The sequence below is a fragment of the Leptodactylus fuscus genome, chromosome 5 (genome assembly GCF_031893055.1).
Source record: "Leptodactylus fuscus isolate aLepFus1 chromosome 5, aLepFus1.hap2, whole genome shotgun sequence".
Classification (NCBI taxonomy): domain Eukaryota; kingdom Metazoa; phylum Chordata; class Amphibia; order Anura; family Leptodactylidae; genus Leptodactylus; species Leptodactylus fuscus.
Window position 1 is genome coordinate 145,401,401 of NC_134269.1, and position 27,458 is coordinate 145,428,858.

Sequence of the window (27,458 nt, forward strand, 5' to 3'; positions counted from 1 at the left end):
TAGGAAAAAAATGAATATAAAACAGTGATTTTGCTCTTTTTTGCTTGTTGCAGACTTCCTGACTCTGTTTTTCTACGTGATGACTGGCTTCTTGATGAAGATAAACACAGAAGACAACATTCTGTTATAAGGAGAGTCAAGAGGTTTTTAAGTGTTCATGAACATCCAGAGTCTCCTCTCAGATCTGCGATCAGTCGACAAGGAAGTGACGCATCAAATATGTTTTTCCCTACTGAACCACATTATATGGGTAGCTATCATGATGTCCCTCCTCGAAGAGGTCACTTAGTACATGTTAAAAGACGAGAATCTGCTGAGAAAAATTCTATGTTGTCCCCTCCAAGAGCAGATTTATCTGTTATTCGTGAAGCTAGCAGATCAAATGTATCAGAACGACAGTCTTCTGGTGGAAGCAGCAATACTCCTAGCTCGCCCATAGAAGCGCCTCAAGTTGTGGTTACCACAGCTTCTGAAGTAGTAATACAGAGCGAGGCCAAGCCACTGCAGGCGACCCCGAACATGAACATGTATAAGGAAGAACACAGGGCAGAACCCTGTCAATATGATGAAAAGAAAGATGAACAGCAACCTATGGAGCTCCACTCCAAAGACAATGACCAAGAGGTTTCAGGAAAGGAACAAGTGAATGTAGAAAATGAGAAAGCAGAAGAGACCAAAAAAGAAGAGCAGAAATCTTCCCATAGATGGAGTGAAACATTATTTCCAACGCAAAATCTTCTTTCAAGTGTACAACCACCAAGGACATCACTGCACAATATCCCTCTTCTATTGACTTTAGCAGATGAAGCTCCTGTAGAAGAAAACAGCTCTGCTGTAAGCACGCCACTAAGACCAACTGAGGAAATGTTGCATTTACTAGAACACATTGATGCTAAAGAAACTGATATAGTGGAATTTCAAGATGAAAAGAAAGAAAGTGCATAGAAAACTGTGGTTGTCAAAGTCGAATTTGGGAACTCCTAAACCTTAATAAAGAGAGGAAAAGTTGTTGCAACGCACAAGCATATTTTGAATGTTAAACTGATTCTTTATACTCCTTTTCCTCTTCTTTCGCTTAATGTTGTATAAAAGCAATGTGACCTCTATACTATATTCCATTACTCGATTTTCTAAGCTTTTTGGTGTCATAGAGGGAGCTCGCTTCTTGATACCTTTCTTTATTGGCCAGGATAGAGAAACACCAACAATACATGGCAATGGTGGTCCTGGCCCATCTATGTATTATTTAGTGCCACACTTAGATTGTTTATCCTCAGTTCAATGAAAAGGTACTGGTAGTCAATAGAATTTATGCTTCTTTGAGCGACCACAAGTTGACCAAATTAAAATAATTTCATATGAGACCGGTGCCATTGTGGTTTCCTATTGGTACTAGATTCATTGACATGCAATGACAGATCTACAGGCCCTGGATGGCCCACTTGAGCTGACAATACTTTTCTAAAACTATTTCTCACAAAATGCGTATTTTGAAGATGACCCATTGCAGGATGCCTTTTCTGAAACTTGGATATCTGCTTTGGATTTGCATGAGCCTTATCTCTATTGCAGTTGAATTAAGCTAGTCTGCGGCAATGCTGGACATACTATGGTGTAAAATCCATGCAGATTTTCTCTGGAGCATGTGAATGGAACATAAAATACACAATTCATATCCATTTCCGATGGAGTGCTTGATGATTATCTCAAGAATTAATCATTAAAGTCAACCTTGGTAGAATTCACAACATGGTTTAGCATGACCACCGGAAAATCCCATACAACCTGCTGGAGGACTTCATGTGCTACATATCTGTTGGAGAAATTTCTGCATTTGTGTCTTTCATCTACATGAGACTTACAGAAAACCATGTGCTTGCCACCATAACAGACCTCATTCAAATGAATGGAGCCTATTTCCTGTCACAGAAAGTTATGCACTACTTGTCTCATGCACCAAAATACACATGAAATATACCTGGAAGCAGCATCCCATTGACTTATAGGGGAAATACGTATCAATGTTCATTAAAAAGTGTCACGTCAAAGTACCCAACACAAGAACCAAGAATGTTTACCCCTTTGTTGTGACAACATATGAACCATAGCCTTTCCAATAGCTTTTTTTCAAGTATATAAACTTTCACACTACTTTAGAAATTGAAAACTATACCCAAATACTCTTCAGATATGCGTGATGCTATTCACAGACTGAAGATGGGAAGAAAAGCCTGGATTTCAAAGGCCTATTTCTCTACAAAATCACTCAGTTGCGTATCAGCTTTGCGTTTATCAGCCAGTAAAATATGTAATGTGAACTTACCCTTAAACTTTACTTATTATTGGACACTTGATAGTAAAGTTTTGGCCTTCCATTCTAAACATAACTAATTGGATGTTCCATGATAAAAAATACATTTAACATTTAGTGTGTCTCTGACCATTGATGTTTGAGTCATGAACAGCTGCAATATGAGCGGTCAGCACATTCACTGCTGTTTTGTAAGGACTGAACCTGTATACTACAAAAATGACTTTGGATAGGTATATCACTAAATAACGGCCTAAATAAATGTCTTTTTCACAAAAAGATTCACACAACCAAATGTCACATGGTTAATACATTGTGGGTTTGTGTTTCCTGAAATGAAATGTGTTCCTTACCTGTAAGTTATAAATGCCATTGTCTTAAGTTTATTGTGAAAATGTAACTCAGGTCAGTATTAACAAAAAAAAAGTGTTATTGTCTTCATACTTAATATATTATCGCATGGTTTTTTGAAAAGGTACTTGAGCAGTAAGATTAAGTAAGAGTGTATTCACACATGCCAGATTTTGGTTAGAAATCAGTGTTATTTATCTGTACACATTGATTTCTGTAAGCTCCATTAAGATGAATGGAACTCCAGTGGTTTCTGTAATATATCATTTCAGGTTTCTGCATGCTGCTGACTTTAAAGAGGACCTTTCATCAGATTGGGCACAGGCAGTTCTATATACTGCTGGAAAGCCGACAGTACGCTGAATTCAGTGCACTATCGGCTGTGCTGTGTGAGCGGGGAGGAGCGCCCCCTCCCCTCCTGATAATACTCGTCTATGGACGAGCTGTGTGAGCAGAGGGAGGGGGGCTTTCCTCCTCGCTCACACTCTACAGCGCGATAGGCGCTGCTGGGCAGAGGGACGTTCCTGACAGAGTGTCAGGAACGCCCTTCTGACTGTAAAGCGCTACGGTACCGGGACCGATAGCGCTTTACCCAGGGCACAGATCGGGAAAGCCGACAGTGCGCTGAATTCAGTGCACTGTCAGCTTTACAACAGTATATAGAACTGCCTGTGCCCAATCTGATGAAAGGTCCTCTTTAAGTACATGACTGTAACATTATCACTGGTTAATACATAGGGATCCATAAGTGAATTACAGATTACTTGTGCTCTACATGTGATCAAAATTGTATGGCTAGGACGAAATGATAATTGTTGTAGAAAAGGCATTGAGATCTTTGCACTCTAATATCTTAGTGAATTTTTGTACTCCTCATGATAATATGAATATTATGTGGCATGGCAATATGATATGGAGCATCTGTTACTATCAAAACAAACCTTCTTATTCCTTTTAATAATCCATAGACCTACAGGCAGATCTCCATGTATGGCCATCTTTACATCTATGTGGCATAATGAGTGTTGTGTTATCAAACATTCAGGATCAGTAGACAGATGTAAAAAAGAATGGAAAAAGATATCAGCTCAGGGAAATGTTTTACAGTTCAAAGTAAATGTAGAACGGATAATAGTATTTGATATGCTGGGGGCCATTTTCATCACATGCAAACAAAGAGTGGAGATTGGTCAGGAACATGACTACAAAATGTAGAAATGTGTTTAAAGGGAATCTGTCAGGTGGTTTTTCCATTATAAACTGTCCCCATCATGTCATTCCCTCCCAATGGATGTCTTCTTTAATCTTTATGCTATAATATTCTAAATGCTTGAAAGAATAGAAAGTAGTGACGGTGGGTAGAGACAGCTTCAACCTAGTCACACCATCTCCTTGCTATTCCATCCTCCTGGTAGTGACCAGCATTTACCACAGAGTCCCCTCACTCCCTGATGTCACAAGAGATGTGATTTAGGGGACAGCGTGACTAGGCTGAAGCTGTCCCTGCCCACCGTGACTACTTATGGTAATTTGGTTATGACTTTTTATGCTTTCTTGCATATTTTAAATACCATTATGGTAAAGTCCAGTAGAAAAGTCATAGCAGGTATTTTTAGCATGAACTAAATAACATTTGCATTATATTAACAATTATAAAAAAATAAAGCAGGTAACATACAGAGCTTGGTTATACTTTTATGCAAGATGTCAGAAGTGTTTAATGGAGGAATATCTGCAGTATTCAGAATCACCTTATCGTAGTCATATTCTATACAACACTTGTCTATGTGACATCTGCCTTCCGATATATATAGTATAGACACATGACTTACTGGGACAGAACCTTGAAAACTAGTGCAAGCGAAAGTGAAACATTTTCTTAACACATTTTAGTTTTTATTTTTAGAGAATAAAGGGGCAAAGCCTCTAACTGTCCACAGTTTCCTTGCACAAGTTTTAATAATTCTCTTCCAATAATGCAAATACATTTCTATAGTATTTCTCCATTTACACAGTAGTGAATTCTGTAGTTTTAGGAGGTCTGTGTTTCTTTTTGCAGGATTTTGCCAGTCCAACCCTGTTATTTTCACGGTCAAATATGCTATAAAACTTTGACATAAAAATATCTCCCAGAATCCATAGTTGTCCAGATTTTGTAGTCAAATCCATGGGCTGAAAGCCAGTCAAGCACTGAGGTACGTTCTCTGCGTGTTCCTGAAACCATTAAAAAAGTATTAGTAGATCAGCCAAGTACTACCTAAGGGCTACAGAGTGGAATATTGTCCCTGTACATACCTTCAGCACATACTGCTCAGGAGATAAGGTGTAGTCTCTCTTACCAATAGTGAATGTGACAGATGGAAGCTTGGATATATGTCTGCAGTCTACTGTGTACTATAAGAAACAATTCAGTTATGAGCATTGAACAGAAAGATCCATGTGGCATACCTCCCAACTTTTGAAGAGCCGAAAGAGGGACAAAATGTGCGGCGCGCGTAGTGCGCTGCTGCAAATTTAGCCCCGCCTACTTTTGTGTTGACTCCCCCCACTTGTTAATTTTTCATGTGCCCGCACACAGTATAATCCTCCTACAGTCACCCGTAAATTATATGTCCCCCCTCTATCTCTCCCCCAGTTTCATATACACCCTTCATCTGCCCCCAGTTTCATGTCCCTCTTCCATCTCTGCCCCCAGATTCATGTCCCTCCATCTCTGCCCCCAGATTCATGTCCTCTCCATCTCTGCCCCCAGATTCATGTCCCCACATCTCTGCCCCCAGATTCATGTCCCACATCTCTGCCCTCAGATTCATGTCCCTCCATCTCTGCCCCCAGATTCATGTCCCCCATCTCTGCCCTCAGATTCATGTCCCCCATCTCTGCCCTCAGATTCATGTCCTCTCCATCTCTTCCCCCAGATTCATGTCCCTCCATCTCTGCCCCCAGATTCATGTCCTCTCCATCTCTGCCCCCAAATTCATGTCCTCTCCATCTCTGCCCCCAGATTCATGTCCCCCATCTCTGCCTCAAGATTCATGTCCCCCATCTCTGCCCTCAGATTCATGTCCTCTCCATCTCTGCCCCCAGATTCATGTCCCCCATCTCTGCCCCGTTTCATGTCCACTCCATCTCTGCCTCCAGATTCATGTCCCCCATCTCTGCCCTCAGATTCATGTCCTCTCCATCTCTGCCCCCAGATTCATGTCCCTCCATCTCTGCCCCCAGATTCATGTCCCTCCATCTCTGCCCCCAGATTCATGTCCCTCCATCTCTGCCCCCAAATTCATGTCCTCTCCATCTCTGCCCCCAGATTCATGTCCCCCATCTCTGCCCCCAGATTCATGTCCCCCATCTCTGCCCTCAGATTCATGTCCTCTCCATCTCTGCCCCCAGATTCATGTCCCCCATCTCTGCCCCCAGTTTCATGTCCACTCCATCTCTGCCCCCAGATTCATGTCCCCACATCTCTGCCCCAGATTCATGTCCTCTCCATCTCTGCCCCCAGATTCATGTCCCCCATCTCTGCCCCCAGTTTCATGTCCACTCCATCTCTGCCCCCAGATTCATGTCCCTCCATATCTGCCCCCAGATTCATGTCCCCCATCTCTGCCCCCAGATTCATGTCCCACATCTCTGCCCCCAGTGTCATGCCGTCCTCTCCTTCATCTGCCCTCAGATTCACGTTCCACCTCCACATTAAACTTACCTTCTCCTCCGCTCCCTCGCCGCTCTCTGCCCGTCTCTCTCACTGACACATGCGGCTGAAGGAAGGAGCTGACACAGGTCAGCTCCTCGCTTCGCCGCTGCCCGCCTCTCTCCCTGACATATGCGGCTGAAGCTGCTCGCGTGCTCGCTTCGCCGCTGCGTCTCTCTCTCGCTGACACATGCGGCTGAAGCGAGGAGCTGACCTGTGTCAGCTCCTCGCTTCGCCGCTGCCGCCGGCTCCTGGCTTGTACATCGCGTCTACAAGCCAGGAGCCGGCGGCAACAGCGAAGCGAGGAGCTGACACAGGTCAGCTCCTCGCTTCAGCCGCATGTGTCAGCAAGAGAGAGAGATGCAGCGGCGAAGCGAGCACGCGAGCAGCTTCAGCCGCATGTGTCAGGGAGAGAGGCGGGCAGCGGCGAAGCGAGGAGCTGACCTGTGTCAGCTCCTTGCTTCAGCCGCATATGTGTTCAACTCAGATCTGCGTCCTCTGGAAATCGGGACATACCTCCCTCCAACCGGGACATGTCACCCAAATCGTGACTGTCCCGCGGAAATCAGGACGGTTGGGAGGTATGCATGTGGTATTACATTTTCTGTATATACACAAGTTCTAAAGCACTGAAAATGCTTGTGTTGTCGGCAGTGGCCTAACTAGGAATGGCTGGGCCCCAAGGCAAACATTTGACATGGGGCCCTTCCCCCACACAAACTGTATTCCTACACACATTATTATTCCCCATAGTGGCCCCTGCACACACTGTTATGCCCCATAGTGGCTCCTGCAAAACAATATTATACCCCATAGTGGCCCCTATACACAGTATTATGACCCATAGTTGCCCCTTCACACAGTATGCATATGATTTATTAAAATGCTGGAGCCCCTTAATAATTTAGGTATGCCTCATGCCATGAACTTTATTAAGACTGGCATAGGAAACACCAGTCTTACCCCCACTGCTTCCACAATATGGCAGCCTCGTAGGGTCCAGCAAAAGTCATAACAGAATACAATTAAAGTGCAGGTAAATCCATTGGTAGCATTGGAAGGCAGGGGAAAGGGAAGTTATGTCTCATCACACTCATGAGGTAAACTTTCCAACCACTAACTACACATAGCATACAAGTGTGGTTTGTTCATGAGCCAGAAACCACACATTCATTTATATGTAAAACTACAATGACTCAATGACTGTAACATCATAATACCCAGAACAAATTCAAAGGTCAAATGTTCTTACCTCTCCAAATAACAAGGGTGTAGCACCAATGAGTTTCTGCAACTTTTTTATGTCAGCAGTAGGCCCAGTAATGAGGGAAGTGCCTGAATCCACTATGGCTTCACATCCATTAGGACAAAATGCTACTTTCCCATGTACTTTAATGCTGCATGAAAACAATAGACAGGTTTGGTTAAATGGAACATGTCACCATGGAAATGCAGTATAATTTTCCGGCAGGGTGTTAGGGGTAGGGGAACTGACCAGATATATGTGTATTGGTTTGTAGGGAAAAGAGTCAGCAGAACTGGTAATTTATTTATTTTAGTTTTTTCCTAGATTAATGCTTTAGTGATTTAGTCAAGGGGCAGTACTATCAGTGAATGACATCTCTGTATGTACAATCAAACATGGAAGGCTGTCAAAGATAGCACCACCCTCTTGACAATTACTAAGCATAGAAAAGCACATATATATAAATATATAATGGGAAGTTCTGCTAATCTTTCCCCCCAAAACTATACAACAATCTGCTCAACTGCTCTTGCTCTATAACATCCTACATGCAGATTATACTGTATTTTCATGGTGATAGATTCCCTTTAAGACTGGTAGGATACGCTTAAGAATTAAGTTAGATGCATACAAATTAGCCATGCAAGGAAACCCACGGACCTAATAGACTATAATGGGGTCCATGTGGTTTATGCTCGAATCATGTGGAGAGAAAAGTGCTGCTTGCATGTTTCTTGCGGAATCCACACAGAAACCACATAGACTCTATTATAGTCTATGGGGTCCACAGGTTTCCCAGGTAACCTCTTATTAATGCATATAGGTTTCTGTTCAGCGGGTCCCCAAATGGACTCCCCGAACGGAAACCCAAACACAGATGTGAATAGGGCCTTAGACCAGATAAGTGACAACAGGATAGCGACAGGTCAAAAATAGTAAACAACGTTCATCTTAACACATGCAAGTGTCCATTCACCATTCATTCACTCAAAGTGTCATCATTGTCGATAAACAGATGAATCAGGCATGGTGTACCCTGTAAGTAACATCTAGCAATTAGCAGTTAATGAGGTAGACAGGTTTTTAGTTCGTCATGATGTAAGCGGTGCATATCAGCGAGCGGAACACAAATTAGACTTAAAGGGGTTGTGCCAGTATAGACCGATCACTGGGTTCAAAAGTCTACCTAAATCCTCCTTGTAAATGGAGTACCAGTACTGAAATAGTCAATCTAATATATAAAGCATTTGCAACCAGCACTGAAATAGTCAATCTAATATATAAAGCAGTTGCAACCAGCAAGCATCACTATGAGACTATACAAGGATGCTCCAAGAAACATGCTCACCTAGGACCCTACTTATGAGAAACACTCAACCCCAACAAAAGTTTCATTCCTCACTAGAACATCTACAGGAGAAGCGTAATGTAACATCCATCACAGAACATTTATATACAAATATACTTACACACAGCTATATGGAAATATAACTAAACCCCTATTAGAAGGTATGCAACTATACACAATACCCATCATGACTAGTCAAGTTGACAGTCACCCTGGTACTTCACAGGTTATCATCTGCATAGGGCATAACCAAAGCGGCCTGTCTACATACCTTACATTATAGTAAACCAAAGTAAACTAGGCACATGGAATTAGATGTCAAATGTATTTTGCCATTCTAATTGGAGCACTTGTGTTCACTTACTTATCAAGACGTATTTGCCAGTACCCCTGATTTGTAAGAGGAATCCAGTGAATTGATCCTTTGTACAGAGAGTTATCTATGCCCCCTAGAATAAGTTCTCCTCCATATTCAAAATTGTCATCTCTATGAAACAATGAAAATATTATGAAAAAATACAGAATTAAAATGGTTGTCCGGCATAAACGCAAATTCTACCTATATACTAAATTCCCTCCCCCCACCTAACTTCTAATTTACATCAATTAAAAAAAAATGCATAATTACCTATATCCCTGGGGTGGTCATGTGACTGTCCCAGGGACGCTTTCTGATAATCCGGTGATGTTTCCTTTCACCGATTCCCTAAACAGAACATCACCAGTACTCCTTCCCCCCATTCCCATCAATACTTACATATCTTCCTGTGTCTGGAACGGGTCCTCCTCTCCTCCAGCGCCTGCGCACTCTGGAGGTGAGTTCAAGACCTGCACAGTATAGATGGCAATCCATCTCTAATGCGCATGTCTCACCTTTACTTTCGATCTGTGTTCAGCGTCCCCAAGATGCATATAGTGAAGAGGAGAAGAGGAACCAGCTCCCATATTGGAAGCTAGCTAAGTATGATGTTATGGGATGGGCGAGGAAAAGGGGCTATCAGTGGGCAGGATAGCATAGCATAGCTAGGGAGGTAGGAAGGGCTAATAGTGGGCGGGACAGGTTAGTGTAGTTTAGCTATGGAGATAGGGGAGGGGTGTAACACAGTGAGAGAGGGGGGGGAGCAGTGACAGGGAGGTAATGTGAAGATACACAGGAAGTTACATAGTAGGAAGCTAACACCATGTAAATAAATGCAGAACATACCAAAGACACCTAGAAATCAATCAAAACACTTCTAAAAGTATATGGGTGCACTTTTAACCTATTAATAACACTAACAGACCTTTTAAAAAATATAAAAAAATTTGCCCGGAAAACCCTTTTAAGGCCGGGTTCACACAGAGTATTATGGCACGTAATGTAGTACGTAGACGGCACGGGAGCTTTTGCGGGCTGTCTATGCTCCCATTGTTTTCAATGGGATCCGGTACCGTATACGCGGCGCTATTTTGCGGCCGTGATTTTGCGGCGGCCGCAAAATAGCGCCGCGTATACGATACCGGCTCCCATTTAAAACAATGGGAGCGTAGAAGGCCCGCAAAAGCTCCTGCGCCGTCTACGTACCACATTACGTGCCATAATACTCCGTGTGAACACGGCCTAAGTGTTCACCACTTATTAGATGTTATAGCTTTATATTTACTTATTTAAATGGAAGGAAAATATTTGTTTATCCAGTAGATGTTGTTTCATTATCTGGTCAAATACTGGGACTGCATTAGCAACAGCAAGCGAAGGGTATCCAAGACCCAATACTCCATCAAAGTGTGCCAGTACAAAAGTCCTGCCTGGTTCCATGACTGATTGGCCAAAATCCTGCCCAATGATTGTCAGGTTACTGATCTGAATGGGAAGAAATAACAAGTTACCAAATATGTAGATAAACACATATAACTGGTATATATGTAAACCTAAAGATCGGCCACACAAGCATTTTTGTCTTTGCAGTAATTGCTCCATGTAAGCATGCCCACAGTCAGCCAACTAATGAGAAAACGCTCCTTTGATGGCTGGTAGCAGTTTTATGCAACCCCAAACATCAATGGTTGTTGGTAGAACATCACCTTGTGTACACTGAGATGTGTCTGTGTTGCCTTCCTTAGCCTTTAAAAGCAAAGTAAAGTCTGTAACTTGCCCAAGTTAGACTGATTTCAGATTCGTGGTGGTTTGTTTGACTCCCAAGCCCCCATGCCCTTACTCTGTATGACACCAGAGGGTTACATGTCAATAACTTAAATAGCAGATCATAAACATGTACCTATAGACAAATAAAGAGCGCCTATTACCAAGTACAAAAAGCTGAATGATATATGGCATTTAATTTTGCTGCTCTGCCCCTGCTCAATTCGGCATTTTTTTTCTTTAGATCGGTCCACCCATACATACACTATGGCCAGCTCCGCACCTCCCATGAGGCGACCTGAAGCGACCGCTTCAGGCGGCGCTATGCCAGGGCCCTGGGGAGGGCGGCATTTTTGCTTACCCAAGCCAGTCCAGGACAAGCTTAGGGTCACCGTCACTGAGCGGTGGATTGGGGAGGCCGCTGGAGCAGCGCTGCTCCAGCAGCCGCCCCTCACGCTCAGGCAGAGAGCAGGTTCTCTCCCTGCCTGCTCTCTGCCTACTAAAGACGCTCACTCCACTCGGCCCCGCCCCCTCCACGCGGCCCCTCCCCCTTCCGGGGAGGGCGGCCGTTTTCTGACGTCCGACTCGGCCGGCACAAACCCATGGTTCACCCATGACTATGGCCCCCAGAAAGTTATGAGTGAATTAGCTCTCATTCTCCAAGTAAGCAGTAAATTTTGCTTTCTAAGAGAAGGTCTGCTTGGAGAATAAAACCAAATTTACACATATAACCTACGGATTAGAAAAACACACCAAATTGTTCCAGCAATCCAATGATGTCATTTGGCATTTTGTACTTGGTGACAAATCCTCTTTAAGTATGGCTTAGACATTTGTATGTTCTTTTCTTTTACCACAGGTGCCATAAAGAATGTTAATTGATTTTGACTCAGAAGATTTACTAATACTATGGTTTAGAAAGTGTAAAGATACACTACACAGTTTTAACATGTATCACCGATTATAAAACAACTGTTTATAAATGAATAGGTGAATATAAGAAACTTTGTCATATATTTTATTTTAAAAATGTGTTTCCTTTTCCATTTATCAACCTCTACTACTTTTTGCATGTACTTTATGGAAAGGAGATGGGGAGGAAGAAGCTGCTGAAAAGACTGGAAGATTATAAAGATAATCTGTTTTCCCTTAGCCCAAACAGCAGCACAAGATGGGGTATTCCTGCCCCTGTGTACTGTTAGGACAGGTGGAACTTTTAATTAGCTAACAGTTTTTCCCCCTATAAGAGGCCAGAGCGACCTCCTCCCCCCTGTGTTAGTCAAAAAGTATAAAAGGCAATATAACAATACAAACATTACCATAAACAATGGGAGGGAGCCTTGTGCTGCTGTTTGGGCTAAGGGAAAACAGATTATCTTTATAATCTTCCATTCCCCCTACGCCAAACAGCAGCACAAGATGGGGATCTAGCAAGTAAAATCCCAACTAGGGTGGGAGATCTTGGCAAGCAGATGCCAAGACAGAATGTCCGAAGGCTGTGGCCTCTGAGCTGCGCCACTCCAATCTGCAGTGTCTGGCGAACATCAGATGAAAACTCCAGGAAGCAGCGGAACATATCTGCTCTAAGGAGAGCGAGCGTCTCTCTGACCGGGAAGTTGGTCCAATTCCGGTACTGGTAGGTCTTGAGCGCGAAGAGAGCAAGCGATGGCCTCCCTGATCAATCTTGACAGGGTGGCTTTAACACCTTTGTTACGGCCGTAGGTATTGATGAGCAGGTTCTTCGAAAGGAAGCTGTACAATCCAAATATATGCGCAGATATATGCGACCCTAGGACAAAATCCCTGGATGAACCCAAGTTGAACCCTATCAGGGAAAAAGGTAATGAATGGCTCCGAGGCAGCCAAAGCTTGTAATTCTCCAATCCTTTTGGCAGAGGTAATTGCCAACAAGAAGGTTACCTTGTAGGAGAGATATCTCCAGTCCACTTCTGTTAAGAGTTCAAACGGGGGAGAACAAAGCCCCTGAAGAACCGCAGCCAAGTCCCATTGCGGGACAGGGGGCCGCATCTGAGGGCGGAGCCTAGAGGCCCCTTTAAGGAATTACTTTAATAGAGGATCTTGTTATAACCAGGTCCCTAGAAGAGCGGAAAGTGCTGAAACATGAACCTTCAGGGTAGCTGGAGTTAGCCCCTTATCCAGGTCACTCTGTAGGAACTCCAAGACCGATTCGATAGCAGAGTTATTAAGCTGCCTATCCGAGATCCTTTGGTAACTCCTGTTCGTTGAATCCGCTCTTGAATGGGCCAACGTTCTTAGAACGGCCTGGGATAATCGTCTATCTCCGTATACGATGCGGTCAACCTCCAGGCCATGAGGTTGAACCTGTCCAGGTCCTGGCAGAGCTGTCAGTTCAGAATTACCAGGTTTTGGACTTGTGGAAGCCTCCAGTAGGTCCCTTGACTCATTAGGATGAGGTGGGTAAACCATGCCCTTTTTTGGCCAGAACGGCATGATCACTATTGCCGAAGTCTGGTCCTGCCTGAGTTTCGCCAATACCTTCGGAATCATCAGAATAGGAGGAAAAACGTATGCCAGTTTGAACCTCCAAGGTATTGACAGGGCATCTACCGCCAAAGGATTGTCTTCCCGGAAGAGGGAGCAAAACCTTGTCACTTTGGCGTTGTACTGGGTGGCCATCAGGTCCACCTCGGGGAGACCCCACATCTCAGTGAGATGATGAAAGATGTCCGGATTTAGGGACCATTCGCCTGTCATCACCAGGCCTCTGCTTAGCTGATCCGCAAGGATGTTCAGCCCACCTTGAATATGAACCGCTGATAGTTGTGAAAGATTCCTCTCCACCAGGAGAATATTAGATTTGTCACCTGCAGAAGCGAGGGGGATCTGGTTCCCCCCTTGTTTGCTGATATATCGGACTGCTGTTAAGTTGTCTGTTTCACTCTCACAGCTTTCCCTTGCAGGTGGGGTGCAAACATTAGAAGCACACGGTGCACCGCAGTGAGCTCTCGCCAGTTGGACAAATGAGCCTTCTCTAAGCTGGTTCCAGGTCCCACGTACCGGGGTCTCCCCCAGAAGCACTCCCCATCTTGTGAGGGAGGCATCTGTGGTCAACAGGGTCCAGGATGTCTGGACCGTGGATTTCCCATCTCTGAGCTGGGACCACCAAGCCAGTGATCGACGGGTTCTGATGGATAACTGGATAGGCTTCTGTAGCCCCGAAGGACTGTGGTTCCCGACTCTCAGGATCTCGCACTGTAAGGGGCGCATGTGCCATAGGGCCCACAGAACTGCCTTGATGGCTGCGGACATGAGACCTAGGACCTTCATGGCGGTCCTGATAGTAACCTTTCGGGTTGTGGATAGGTGATGAGCCGCTTGACCAATCTTCTCCTTCCAAGGAGGAGGCAGGGAGATCATCATGCTGAGAGAATCCAAGATAAACCCAGAAATTGAATCGGGGTAGATGGAACCACTACCGACTTCAGCCAGTTTATTAGCCAGCCCAGCTCATTTAGGAAAGCCACAGTGGATTCCAACTGTGTGGCAAGCACCTCCTTTGACCGGGCTTTTAGGAGCCATTCGTCTAGTTATGGGACAATAAGATCCCTTGGAGGCGCAGGGCGGCTACGACCGGGGCCACTACCTTTGTGAAGGTGTGGGGGGCCAAGGATTTGCCAAATGGGAGAGCTGTCTAGATAAAGTTGCTTGATGCCCTGGAGAGGGAGGGTCCTTACGTACTTGTCTGGCTTGAACAAGTTGAAGGACCGATGGATCTTGGATAAGCCGTGATCAGGCGGACATATGATGAGACCAAATAGCCTACCCAGCCGATCTAGATGTGCTCTCCTCAGAGAGGGAGGCATAGGTAGTCAACAGGGTCTGGCGTTAGATGGACCATGGCCACTCTACACCAGAGAGGGATGCATCAGTGGTCAACAGGGTCCAGGTAAACTGGACCGTGGACTCTACATTTAATTTCATGTTCCTCCTATGGAATGCTTCTCTAGATGTGCTCTCCACCAGAGAGGGAGACATAGGTAGTCAACAGGGTCCGGCCTTAGCTGGACCGTGGACACTCTCCACCAGAGAGGGATGCATCAGTGGTCAACAGGGTCCAGATAAATTGGACCGTGGACTCTACATTCAATTTCATGTTCCTCCTATGGAACGCTTATCTGGATGTTCTCTCCACCAGAGAGGGAGACATAGGTAGTCAACAGGGTCCGGCCTTAGCTGGACCGTGGACACTCTCCACCAGAGAGGGATGCATCAGTGGTCAACAGGGTCCAGATAAATTGGACCGTGGACTCTACATTCAATTTCATGTTCCTCCTATGGAACGCTTATCTGGATGTTCTCTCCACCAGAGAGGGAGACATAGGTAGTCAACAGGTTCCAGCCTTAGCTGGACCGTGGACACTCTCCACCAGAGAGGGATGCATCAGTGGGCAACAGGGTCCAGGTAAACTGGACCATGAACTCTTCATCCAATTCCACTTTATTCCTATGGAACTTTTCTCTAGATTCGCCCCACTAGTGAGAGAGGAGCGTTTATAGTCAACAGGGTCCAGCGCTAGCTGGACCATGGACATCCCGTCCTTAAGATGGAACACCACCTGGATGAAAGACAAATTTTGAGGAATAAGTAAATTGGCTTGACCCAGACTGCTGAGTTTTTTGTCAGCTGGATGACACAGCCTCCTCCATCCAATTCCTCATTGCCCGTATGGGAATCTCCTGTAGATGCGCTCTCTACCGGAGAGGGCTGTCTCTGTGGTCAACAGGGTCCAGACTATCTGGACATGGACATCCAGCCCTTAAAATGAAGCCCCTCCAGGCCCCACGGGTTGTGATTCCAGGCCTCAGACTTACCTTCTGCAGGCCGCATGCGCTATATGGCCCAAGGGACTGCAACTGCAGACCCTGACATAAGATCCAGTAACCTTTGGCAGTTAGGATGGAAACCCGCTGTATCACCTATAAATAATGCACTGCTGATATGATCTTTTCCCACCTAGAGGAGGGAGATTTTCAAGCAGACAGAGTCCAGCATGAAGTTTAGAGACTTTCTCCATGTGAATGGACCATGAGAACCACAAGTACCTTATTAACTTTTTTTTTTTTTTTATATCACAAATGCAAAGTGCAACTGGGATTGAACCCAGGATACTGTGGATTCAGGCATACAAGTCTGTAACCCTACAGCTTGAGCCACTAGGGCTTCTATTTCTAAGTAAGACCTCTTATGAAAACTGGGAGAGGGAACCTTACCAGAAATCTGCATGTACTCCTTCACCCAGAGATGACAACAATAAATGAAGGGCTCCTAGCTGGAGGACCCCGTACTGACAGCAGTGCAGACATGCATAACCTTACAACAAATTGCCTTAGAGCATCCACCATCATGTGAGCAATAAGCAAATATGCACCTAATAAGTAATGATAGTACATAAGTATATGAACCCTTCTTTTAGGTTCACAGCATATAGTCCCCGCTTAGGAATTAAATGCACATTGAAAAACCGCAAGAAATACAAAAATTTGGTTGGATCTTACCATAATGGCGGTGAATCGACTTCGATATTGTGAAGTTGACAGAGTGCCCATAGCAAATAGAAATTAGTGCTTTTAGTCTCTGCAGTGAACACAGAGGGAAAGCTGAAAGAGGACACGGCTTACCTTACTGCAGGCAGTAAATGAACTGCAGCTGAAAAAGTCAGTAACCTGCACAAGGCAGGTAAGACAAAAGACTGCAGTATAAACCTAGATCTTTCACTCAAAAAGAAGGGAAAGAGAAGAAAGGATCTAAGACACCTTATTCTAAACCATAGAGGAGGCCACAGCCTCCTCCACCTGTCCAGTCGCACAGGACAGAAAAAAACACAGGGGGGAGGAGGTCGCTCTGGCCTCTTATAGGGGGAAAAACTGTTAGCTAATTAAAAGTTCCACCTGTCCTAACAGTACACAGGGGCAGGAATACCCCATCTTGTGCTGCTGTTTGGCGTAGGGGGAAATACAAATAACTGCAGCTGCTACATTCTGTGAATCAAGTATCTCTTTTAACACTGGTATGTTTCGTGATAAGAGTCTACCATTGCACAGAATATGGCAATAAATCAGTTACCAGTCGCCTCTTCCTCCTCCCCTCTCTATAAAGTTCTGCATCTTTGCTGAAAAAATAAATAAATAAATAATAATAATGATGATGATGATGAAGATGTTGTTTTATAGCATGAGTAAATATAAGAAGAAGGAGTGCAGCCTAATAAGTAGAGAAAGAAACAATTTTCCTTAGTATTATATATTACAATGTTTCTTATATTCATGTGTACTATTAATTTATGAAAAGTTGTTTTGCAATTGGAGACACACATTAAACTGTGTCAGGTTTATCAAAGCATTCAATGCTGGATGATGCACATTTTTGGCATACAATGTTGCATATTAAGACCCGCCCATTTTAATAAACCCCACCCACCAAGCCTCACTCATTAGTCTGACAAGGCACTGAAAACTTTCAGAAATTGTCTAAAACATTTAATAGATGAGTTGCAGCAAGTACATCTGAATTCTGGGGCATTTTCCTAAATAAATTTGCCCCAGTGTCTATGAAATGTATTGCTTTCATGACTCTTACCCGGAGTGTATCTTTACCCGTTACACCAACAAGCTGTCCAGTGCCATAATGTATTGAAAAAGTGTTCCCACCATGCTCATAGGAAGTGGACAGGAAAGACTGGAATTGCTCATGCACACCTGAGAATGAAACATTGATTTCATATTGGTCTTACGAGAGCATTTATTTATTTAGCTTACTTGTATAGCGCCAACATTTTTTGCAGTGCTTTACAGACATTATCAGTCACTGTCCCATATAGGGCTTACAACCTAAACTGCAACCTATCAGTATGTCATTGGAGACTGAGAGGAAACTGGAGTACCTGGTGGAAACCCACGCAAGCACAAGAAGATCATACAAACTCCATACAGATGTTGTCCTTGGCAGAATTCGAGCCTAGGACTCCAGTGCTGCAAGGCAACAATGCTAACCATTGAGCCACCATGCTGCCCAAAAATGGTATCTTGTGTCCTACAAAAATTGTACCTGCCCTACCTATAAATAGACATGCCATTATGTTATTGGGAAGTTCTGGTCCTGTCTCAGGTCCATACATGTGCCAGGGGATACTCAGGGGCACCATTAGTTTAGGTGAACTCAAAGGGCATTATAATGCAAGGTGCTTTTAATTTAATGGGACACTCAGGGAGCATTATTTATTTAAGGAGGCACACAGGGGCATTATTATTTTAGGGAGGTATCAGGATTTTCTGTGCAGCTGCACCTTTAACATTACCATGACAACCTGGGAAGCTTTTGCTGTTTTAGAGGTTTCCTGCTTTGCTCTAGTTAGCAGCTGAAGAGGCCTTGATAAGACCCAGCCCTCCTGACACTAGTGCCGACTATTTTAGTTTACTTCCTAGCTTTGCTCTCCATTATGTCTGTGTACCTGTTTGCTTATTAACCTATAGCTTGCTCCCTGGACTCCCTAGTTTCCTCCTGATTCTGCTTTGATATTCCTGGTTAAATTTGTGACCCTTGGCTTGTTTCTTGGATATTGCTTTCGTCTCCTGTATCTACTCTCCTGGTTTTGACTCAGCTGGTATGACTTCTCTTGTCTCCACGCCACTGTGTAAGGTTTAGTGGATTTTGTGTTGGTTTCTGCATCAGTGCATTTATTATTAGTACATCTTCTAGTCTGGTGACAATTCAGATTCTCAGATTCAGCGCAATTCCATCTTGCCTCGCAGTACGCTCTGGTGAAGGTGTCTGGGAATCAGTCTTGGCTCACAGAAGTGTGCTAGTTTTAAATAGATTTCTCTACTGCTTGAAGTTATCACCCAACCTCCTGTTATTGGACGGAATTGGGGGTAGCAATAGGATGGGGAGTTGGTATAAGAGATGCTAAGGTGGGTAAGGTATGTTGCTAAATTTACTATCACAAGAAGTACTTATTGTGATCTGGGTCAGATAGAAAAGAGAAGAAATTTCTGGCATAAATTATAACAAATCTAGGGTTGACCATCATGCCCCCTTTTCAGGGATGTGGCAAGGACAGCACAAAAATTAAAAAGTCACAATTTTTCTGCATGAAAAAAAATTATATTTATATGCCTTGTTTGCCAGAAATCTGACATACAAGGCATAATAAATCTGTTCCATTATGATTGAAATGAGTCTACCACCTCCCCCAAGCATATTCCACTATCACCACATTGTTACATTGTGCACTGGGGGCGGGCCTTCAACCTGGGAGCATTGTTCTTGCTGTTCAAGTAGGGTGGGCAATGTTATAACTGCACAGGGTGGCACAGGCAGGAGATGATAGGGGCCTGTGCGTCAAAAGCAGTGCTCCCAGGGCTGAAGGACTGCCTCCCAGTGCACCAAATGTCTCATTTGCATAAGACTTCAAACTTGTTTTTCTCCAAATCTACAAAGTGACATACGTAACAAAGGCATGTTGTATATTACTGTAATGCCCTTTGCAACATGTGCAAGATTCAGGGGCGTAACTAGGAATGGCGGGGCCCCGTGGCGAACTTTTGACATGGCCCCCCCCCCACAACCAACACCGACGTCAAAGACCTCGACCGGCCCCCTCCTCCGCACCCTATTATGTCCCTTAGTGGCCCCTGCACACAGTATTATGCCCCATAGTGGCCCCTGCACACAGTATTATGTCCCTTAGTGGCTCCTGCACAAAGTATTATCCCCCATAGTGGCCCCTGCACACAGTATTATGTCCTTTACTGGCCCCTGCACACAGTATCATCTCCAACAGTGTCCCCTGCACACAGTTATATACCCCATAGTGTCCCCTGCACACAGTATTATCCCCCATAGTGGCCCCTGCACACAGTATTATCCCCCATAGTGGCCCCTGCACACACTATAATGTCCCTTACTGGCCCCTGCACACAGTATTATGCCCCATAGTGGCCCCTGCACACAGTATTATGTCCCTTACTGGCCCCTGCACACAGTATCATCTCCAACAGTGTCCCCTGCACACAGTATTATACCCCATAGTGGCCCCTGCACACAGTATTATACCCCATAGTGGACACCCATAAACAATTATTATACTCTGGGGTCTTTTCAGTAACAGTGTTTTTTATGTTTATTACCTCTCCCGGTCCGCCGATCATTATACTCAGGGGTCTGCAAAGACCCCCGAGTATAATGATAGTATTTGTGGGGCCCGCAGTGTCACTTACCGATCCCGGCCCAGCCAGGATCGGCAAGTGAATAGGGCCCGTAACGGCCAATTAAAAAAAAAAAAAACACGCAGTGGTGGCGGCTGTCACCGGGCCCCCTAATGGCCCGGGCCCTGTGGCAGCCGCCTCTGCTGCCTTTATGGTAGTTACGCCCCTGGTAAGATTATGTTTGCAGTGGAATTTGCTTTGGGGAAGTGGTAGGCCCCCTTAAAATGGTTGTTGATTACATACACAATGATTTACAAAGTGCCAGGTACTACAAAATATATACTTTGAGGACTACCATGGCTCTTGTCTCTCATTAAATCCTAGGTATGAGTGCAGATCTATGCAGTGTAAATACAAGTAATATGTATCTGTATTGTTAACAGGTGAATGGCTTATCCTTTATACCACTTCAATGTATAACTTACGGCAAGCTTCACTGACGCAGAAAGAGGATGGGATCCAGAAGTTGGAAGATCCAGTGTCAAACACCACATTAAACTTCTGCGGAGGATTCCCTAAACTAATTTGTCCAAAGTATTGAGCCTGAAAGCAGAAAGATGATGGTTGATCAGTATATACCCATAGATATTCTCTAGGACAATACTTAGTGTAAATGCACCCTTAGGGGGATGATTTACCATGGATTGTGCGCCAGAAAGCTGGGATATAATCCATGAAACAGCTCATATGTTTTTATTGGCAAGTTAAATTTTTTGCTAAAAAACTCAGTGCTGCTTTTCTCAAAAAGAGAATGATGGAATGGTGTGTGCATCAGATTTATTATAATTTACACAAATTTTCTGGTGTAAATGATACTAGAAATCTATGCCAGCAAAAAGCACCTCATCATAAATTATCCAAAACTCTAGCGGGACAGGGATTATGAAGAATGGCGTGGAAAACACTGGTCTTGGTAAATCACCCATAGAGCTTCAGAATCCAGAAGTATTTTCAGTTTTTCACCTTTGATACAAAGGGGGATTCAGATAAAGATTAAAATAATATGAAACTCCCAGTCAGGATATTAATAAAAATGGCTCCAAGCTGGATCTTTAATTGATTTCAAATTGCAGGATATGTCTAGCGCTATACGCTTTACATATTTATGGATTGTGTCGGGTACTGCAGATCATCTACCTGTACTGTAAAGAGAATAATATTAAGTTGCGATACTACACATGACCTGGGGGCAGGTGTGGCACTGTTTCTAAAAAAAGAAAGTGGCCTTATTTTCCTAATCTTGTACAAGCCTTTTCACCAACACCTCTCCATCCATGGATTACTATTATCATAATATTCTATAAATAAGCCATTATCTATATCTTCAGTATTTTGCAACTGCTTCAGATGCCTTAAAATAGAATGTGACATGCCAACTTCTAGTGTTCCAGGGAGGGCACACAAGCTTTCCAGTTCTGTATTAGGTTACACATCTAGTGCTTATTTTTTGTATTCCCTCAAATCTATCACATTTTGGAAAGCTGAGAAAATAGCCATAAATATTGCTACAACTGGAATAAATATAATGGGGTACAAAAACAATCTGCAGACGCTACATGCAAGCTGATATAACTTATGACATTGTCTTCTATATTGTCATGTCACCAATTTTAAAAAAAATCACAGAGTTGGAGGAACAGAATAATATATGGATTCAATGGACAGTCACTTAGTAGCAGTAAACGTATTGAGGCTCAGGCCACACATTATTGAAAAGCTGTATTTTTTGTTGCAGAGTTTGCTATGTGTTTTTTTTTTTACCTAAAAGCAAGAATGGCTTCAAAATATATAGGAATCTCTTATACTTCTCCTTTCTGCTACAATCAATGCTGATTTTGGCTCATAACTGCTCAGCAACATTTGCACTTGCAGCCTTGCCTCAAAGTTAAAGAAGATCTTTCTTGTCCCCAGAGATGTGTAGTATTATATATGCGCCCCAGTGCTGGAGATAGTTAGTTTCAGCACTATCTCTCCACTGTAAGAAAGGAGGACTTTACAGCCAGGGCTGGCGTTAAGGGGGTGCAAACTGGGCAAATGCCCAGGGTCCCCATCTCCAAAGGGGCCCCAGGACCCACAGCACTAGACATATGGTCTGATGACCCAGATCTGCCCTCCCCTCCCCCCCAGCCTTACTTACAAGCTTTGGTGTAGTGATTGTGGTCACAGGAGGTGCAACCGGGCCTGGAGGGATAGGGGGCCCATGACTAGCTGGAAATGGTCGGAGTTCCAGACCACCATGATAGTGGTGGTCTGGGTCCCAACCACTATACATATTGTTAATGGAAAGGGGTCCGGATATAAGCTATTGCTGGAGGTCTTTCCAATAGATGCCAATCCAAGGAAGGTGACTAAAAATTTAAAAAATACTTATACTCACCTCTCCTGGGCTCAGCATCCTCTCCGGGGCTCTTCTGACCTATAACTGAGGTCACGCGCCCCAGACAGCACTGCTGGCATCGGCTTAATGACGTTATACCGTGTTTACCTCAGTTGACAGGCAGAAGAGGACAGAGGAAGATGATGAAGACAGCCAGAGTGAGGATGCCCAGGAGAAGTGTGGGAAGGTGAGTAGAAAGTGTTTGCTATTTTAAATCAATTTCACTGGGCATTTACTTATTATATTCTGGGGTCTGAGAGCCCCCATTCACTTGCATTAAATTTAGTGATGTCATGTATGAATACAGCTTTACTCAATGAGAAAGTTAGTGCCGATTCATAAGCCTTATCATGTGCTGGTATAACTATTTATTACCAGCCCATAGACGTAATTACTTTTTTGGGAGCGCTAACCACAATTTTGAGGAATATGTGAGAATGTTATCATGATGTATGGGAGCCATTTATGCTGCTCATTAAAAGATTAATACTATGTGACAATAAAGGACACCAGCGCTGCCCAGAGATAATGGCTTTCAGGAGGTCAAGTATTCAATAAAGCTTGAGAATGCACAGCCGGCTCGGGAACAGGCAGACTGGAAGAACACTGTGTCTGGTTTCCATCACCCTCTACCTCATTCACATCTATGATTAGATATTTATTCTGAGTGATTCCTGTTTATAGTAGCAGTTATAGCTCATTCCTCCCATAGGTGTATTTCAACATAGACCCTTACATCATTTAAAGTCTTCCGTCCTGTCACTAACAGCAAGATTTTCTCACAGAAGAGTATGCATTCTTTTACAATATGTCCAGATATTCCGCTGTCATATTGATTCTGCACTGCTATCTTGAACGTAGTATACCACACAGATGGAACCCAATATTCTGACACAATGTAACCGGCAGCTAAAAGATTAACAAGTATATTCAGCTTGACTGGGTTTTATGATAAATATGGCTCTTTTCTTCTAATAATAGTCATTCTTGCCCACAGGCTGTGGCTAATAGTTCTACTTACCATCATTTGTGTGTTGTTATATAAAGAAAAAACAACCATGTTAGTTGAAAACAATATATAAATATAGGAAAAAATGCATTGTCCCCCAAGAATAGGTGCTAAAAGGTCCATTGTCACAGTTCAGGTATATAGAGCTAAGCTGCACTGTGAGGGTACACACATAGGCATAACCACCACCTTGGCAGCTGTAGCACTTGCTATGGGGCCCATAACCTTAGCCTCCTGCCGCTCCTGCTTTTTTTAATAGACTGTTACTCAGGCAGATAATGGCCAATTTTCACTTACCTATCCCCACTCCTGTCCACAGCTACCTCCTCTTGGACCTCCAGGGAACACCGTATATTCCATCCAGAACGTTGTGTTCTGATGCTCTTCAGCATCAAGATGTAATATGCAGCACCCCCTGGAGGACTAAACAGAGGTGGCTGTGGACAGGAGTGAGGACAGGTAGCTGAAAATTGGTCGTTAATGGCTGCAATAATTCAGTAAATAGTGGCTTAAAATACCTCTATGGGGCCTGTATGGGGGCGGCACTATATTGTGTGCCTTTAACATGGGACCTTACTATACGGGGGCCTGTAACAGGGGCCCTTATTATATGGGAACCTGTAACAGGGGCCATTACTGTATGGGGGCCTGTACCATTATACTGTGTGGGGCCAGGGGGCCCAGTCAAAAACTTGCTATGAGGCCCCATTTTTATTAGTTACGTCCCTGGGCATGTGGCTGGTGATGGATCACTATTAACTTCCAGAAGGAACAAACAGAAGTTTGTAAGAGGGTGTGCCGATGAAGGACAACATGATAATTTACATCAGTGCAAATGAGTTTGGTCCAGTATGCAAAAGCCCTTATTTTTGAGTAGGATTAAGGGTTTGCTTGAGTCATATAAAAATTGACTAAATACAGAAAATAAATAATTAAGTTATTAAAAAAAAAAAAAAAAAAAAGCATTCACCCATCGAATGTCTTCTGTTCCACTGGCATACCTCCTGTACCCAATGTTTCTGGTTCCACTAGACTGGAAATTATGACTTCCTATTCGTCTTCATGTGAACTTCATAGACAATCAATGTCCTCAGCGGTCACATTTTCATGAACAGCATGTTACTAGTGGTGATAGTGATTAGCAACATCGGTCACATGACAACCATATATCATTATTTAAGAAACAGCAGACATAGGAGTGGCAGTGCTGAGAACATTCCAAGGGAAAGTACTGTTTTTTATTTTATTTAACATTTTTATACACAATTGTCCCACTCAATCTTCAAACTTAGATAGCCTCTAAGACAATGGCTGATGCACACATGAACATATTCTGTATGGGTGTTCAGAGAACTCCATATATACAGAAGTAGTTTAGAAACATACTTTAATCTTATAAAATGTCCAATTACTATATACTGTATCGCCTAAATAAACAACATTTTACTGACTTACCTTTGTTTCTGTTTCAGTGTTTTTTTTGTTGTTTTTTTTGCAAACAGCCTAATACATATTCATAACATTAAAGACAATAGGAATGTAAATTTTCCATAGTATATTGATTTCGATATGAGTAAGTTATCTTCCTGAGCTACTCTTATGTTTTCTTCTCTTTAGAATAGAAAGAAAAGTGCTAATACTATATGTTATAACAATGAGAAAGATTATCAGCTATGTAGATCCCAGAGTCATCATTACATTTTTTTTAATTAAAAAAAAAATCCCCAGTGTCCTACAATATTGTGATTATTGAAAGTACACTTACATTCATGTAGTCAAATAGATATTCTGCAGTAGGTCCGGCTGCAAATGACAGAGAATCCGCAAAGCACTGAGTATACTTCTGAGCAAAGACATGGGATTGGTGATGGAACCAGAATTCCTCTAGTTCATTATTTTGCCGTAGTTGGTGGCGAATTGTTTGGACTTTTACTAGTGGGATTCTGAAACAAATAATTCCAGAATTCACATTTTATCTAAATGCAACCAATTACCAAGTGACATTTCAAGGCTAGGTTTAAAGCTAGACTCAGTGGAGCTCTGTTCACAGATCCATGTACATATGGAGCCATAGCCTTCAGTCTTCTTTTGACCAGTCAATTAATTTGTATTAATTAATATATAATCTAGACCTAGTTCTTCCATAACCTGCATGATCCCATTATCCTCCCCCCCCCCCCCCTCCTTGTAACTTATACTATAAAACAATAGATACATTAGGGACACTTTTTTCATTACAATAGTAGCAATACAGTCAATAACAAAATATTCTCTCTATTACTTTCACAAGGCTTAACACGTATAATTCAACAAAGCCAACAGACAATTTTTAGCCACGTATTCATCACATAAAGACATAAAAAATGTTTCTTAATTTACCACAATTTTCTGTAAGTTCCGTAAAGCATCTTAGTTACTTAGTAATAGATGTCTCCCACATATAGAGTAGCCATGGTGGTGTTTCTGTTCTTACCTCTGTATGGCTGTGCTAATATGAATAGCAATTACGAGTACAATTGCGAGCTTCATTGCTGATCACTGACAAGCTGTGATTTTGCCTTGTATTTTTGTGTAATAAGGTCACAATGTGCCTCTGCTTCGGTCAATCAATTTCTGCAGGACATTAACCTGCTTTAGTGATTGCTTAATATTCCAATAATAGGAGGTGCTAGTGCTCAGCCTGTTTCATGCAAGTTCCATAGAATGTCCTTGTCTGCACAAATTTATAGCGAAAGACGGCTCATCCTACATATTGATCAGTAACCCAGAGGCGTAGCTAGGGGTTGAGCACAGGAGGGGGCGAACAGGTCCAAGTGGGCCCCCAACTTATGTTATTATCACTATATGGTTACTGTATAGTGCTATATATCGGCTCTACATAGGGCCCTGAATACAAGGTAAATACAGTGCAGTAACATTTAGTGACTTACAGGTGACGTCTCTTACTAATCGTTCACATTTCCATTCCATTTCTCTTCCATCCGGACCACCATGGCCACTTCTGTCAATCTCTGTAAAGTTTACAACACAGACATCTTTTACTCCTCACTTTCCAGGCACCTGTCACACATTGTCCTCACCTGCACACCCGTCCTGCTGCTACCCCCAATTATAAAATATATAGTACAACCCCCATAATGAATAATACCCCTAACTGCATCTTTAAATTAATAAATTCCTTGTGTACCCCCTTTACATAGTGTCCCTTATTAATAAAGCCCAGGTGTTTATAATTAAAAAGTAAATATAATGGGGCTCCAATACTCAAGACCTCCACGATCAGCTGTTTGAATGCACCGTGGTACCTGTGTAAGAGCCATGACTGCTTCTTTGTTTACACAGTGTCATACATCTCATAGCAGTCATGTAATGTAACTACAGCCTCGCCAGTGGGGAATCACTTATCTCTTATTGATAACCTATTCTGAGGAGAGATCATCAATAAAAATGAGCTGGAAAACTCCTTAAGGCTAAGGCCCCATGGGCCGTATGATCAGAGGCGCAGTGGAGGTGAACAAACATAAAAACCATTGTTACTCACCTCTCTGGCGCAACTCCATGCTATCTTTGGCCTCTGTAGTGACGTCACAGATGTCATGTGAGTCAGGCCAGTATCACAGCACATAATGACGTCAGCGTAATCCACGTCTGTGATGTAATTGAAGAGGACCGAAAACAGCAAGGGGTCGACACAGAGCCCCAAAGTATAATAATAGTTTGTGGGTGGTGTACGCCAAAAATTTCAGCTTCTGCT

General features: G+C 43.3%; 2 protein-coding genes across 5 annotated transcripts in view; one reads left to right on the forward strand and one right to left on the reverse strand.

Annotated features, from left to right (window-relative positions):
- BEST3 (bestrophin 3) overlaps nucleotides 1-4,790 on the forward strand; it is a 36,899-nt gene extending 32,109 nt beyond the window's left edge. For all 4 annotated transcript variants that reach the window (XM_075274422.1, XM_075274421.1, XM_075274423.1 and 1 more), the window contains one exon: nucleotides 54-4,790. In XM_075274422.1, coding sequence (XP_075130523.1) covers nucleotides 54-945 — 892 coding nt within the window. In that variant the 3' untranslated portion in view covers nucleotides 946-4,790. The remainder of the gene's footprint in view (nucleotides 1-53) is intronic.
- On the reverse strand, nucleotides 4,670-26,233 carry LOC142204559 (cathepsin E-like). Its single transcript, XM_075275874.1, has 9 exons — nucleotides 26,178-26,233; nucleotides 25,470-25,647; nucleotides 20,744-20,861; nucleotides 17,692-17,810; nucleotides 10,594-10,793; nucleotides 9,315-9,437; nucleotides 7,609-7,753; nucleotides 4,958-5,056; nucleotides 4,670-4,876 (listed from the first exon to the last, which is right to left on the reverse strand). The coding sequence occupies exons 1-9, from the start codon at nucleotides 26,231-26,233 to the stop codon at nucleotides 4,670-4,672; spliced, it is 1,245 nt and encodes a 414-aa protein (XP_075131975.1).
- Nucleotides 26,234-27,458: the final 1,225 nt, after the last annotated feature.

What these genes read in the sequence shown, in the direction of transcription:
- LOC142204559 (XM_075275874.1), bottom strand. Translation starts at nt 26,233, where the DNA reads ATGAAGCTCGCAATTGTACTCGTAATTGCTATTCATATTAGCACAGCC. An exon ending in ATTAGCACAGCCATACAGAG is followed by an intron (nt 25,648 to 26,177) that starts GTAAGAACAGAA and finishes TATTTGTTTCAG; the next exon opens with AATCCCACTAGTAAAAGTCC. An exon ending in ATCTATTTGACTACATGAAT is followed by an intron (nt 20,862 to 25,469) that starts GTAAGTGTACTT and finishes TTCTGCTTTCAG; the next exon opens with GCTCAATACTTTGGACAAAT.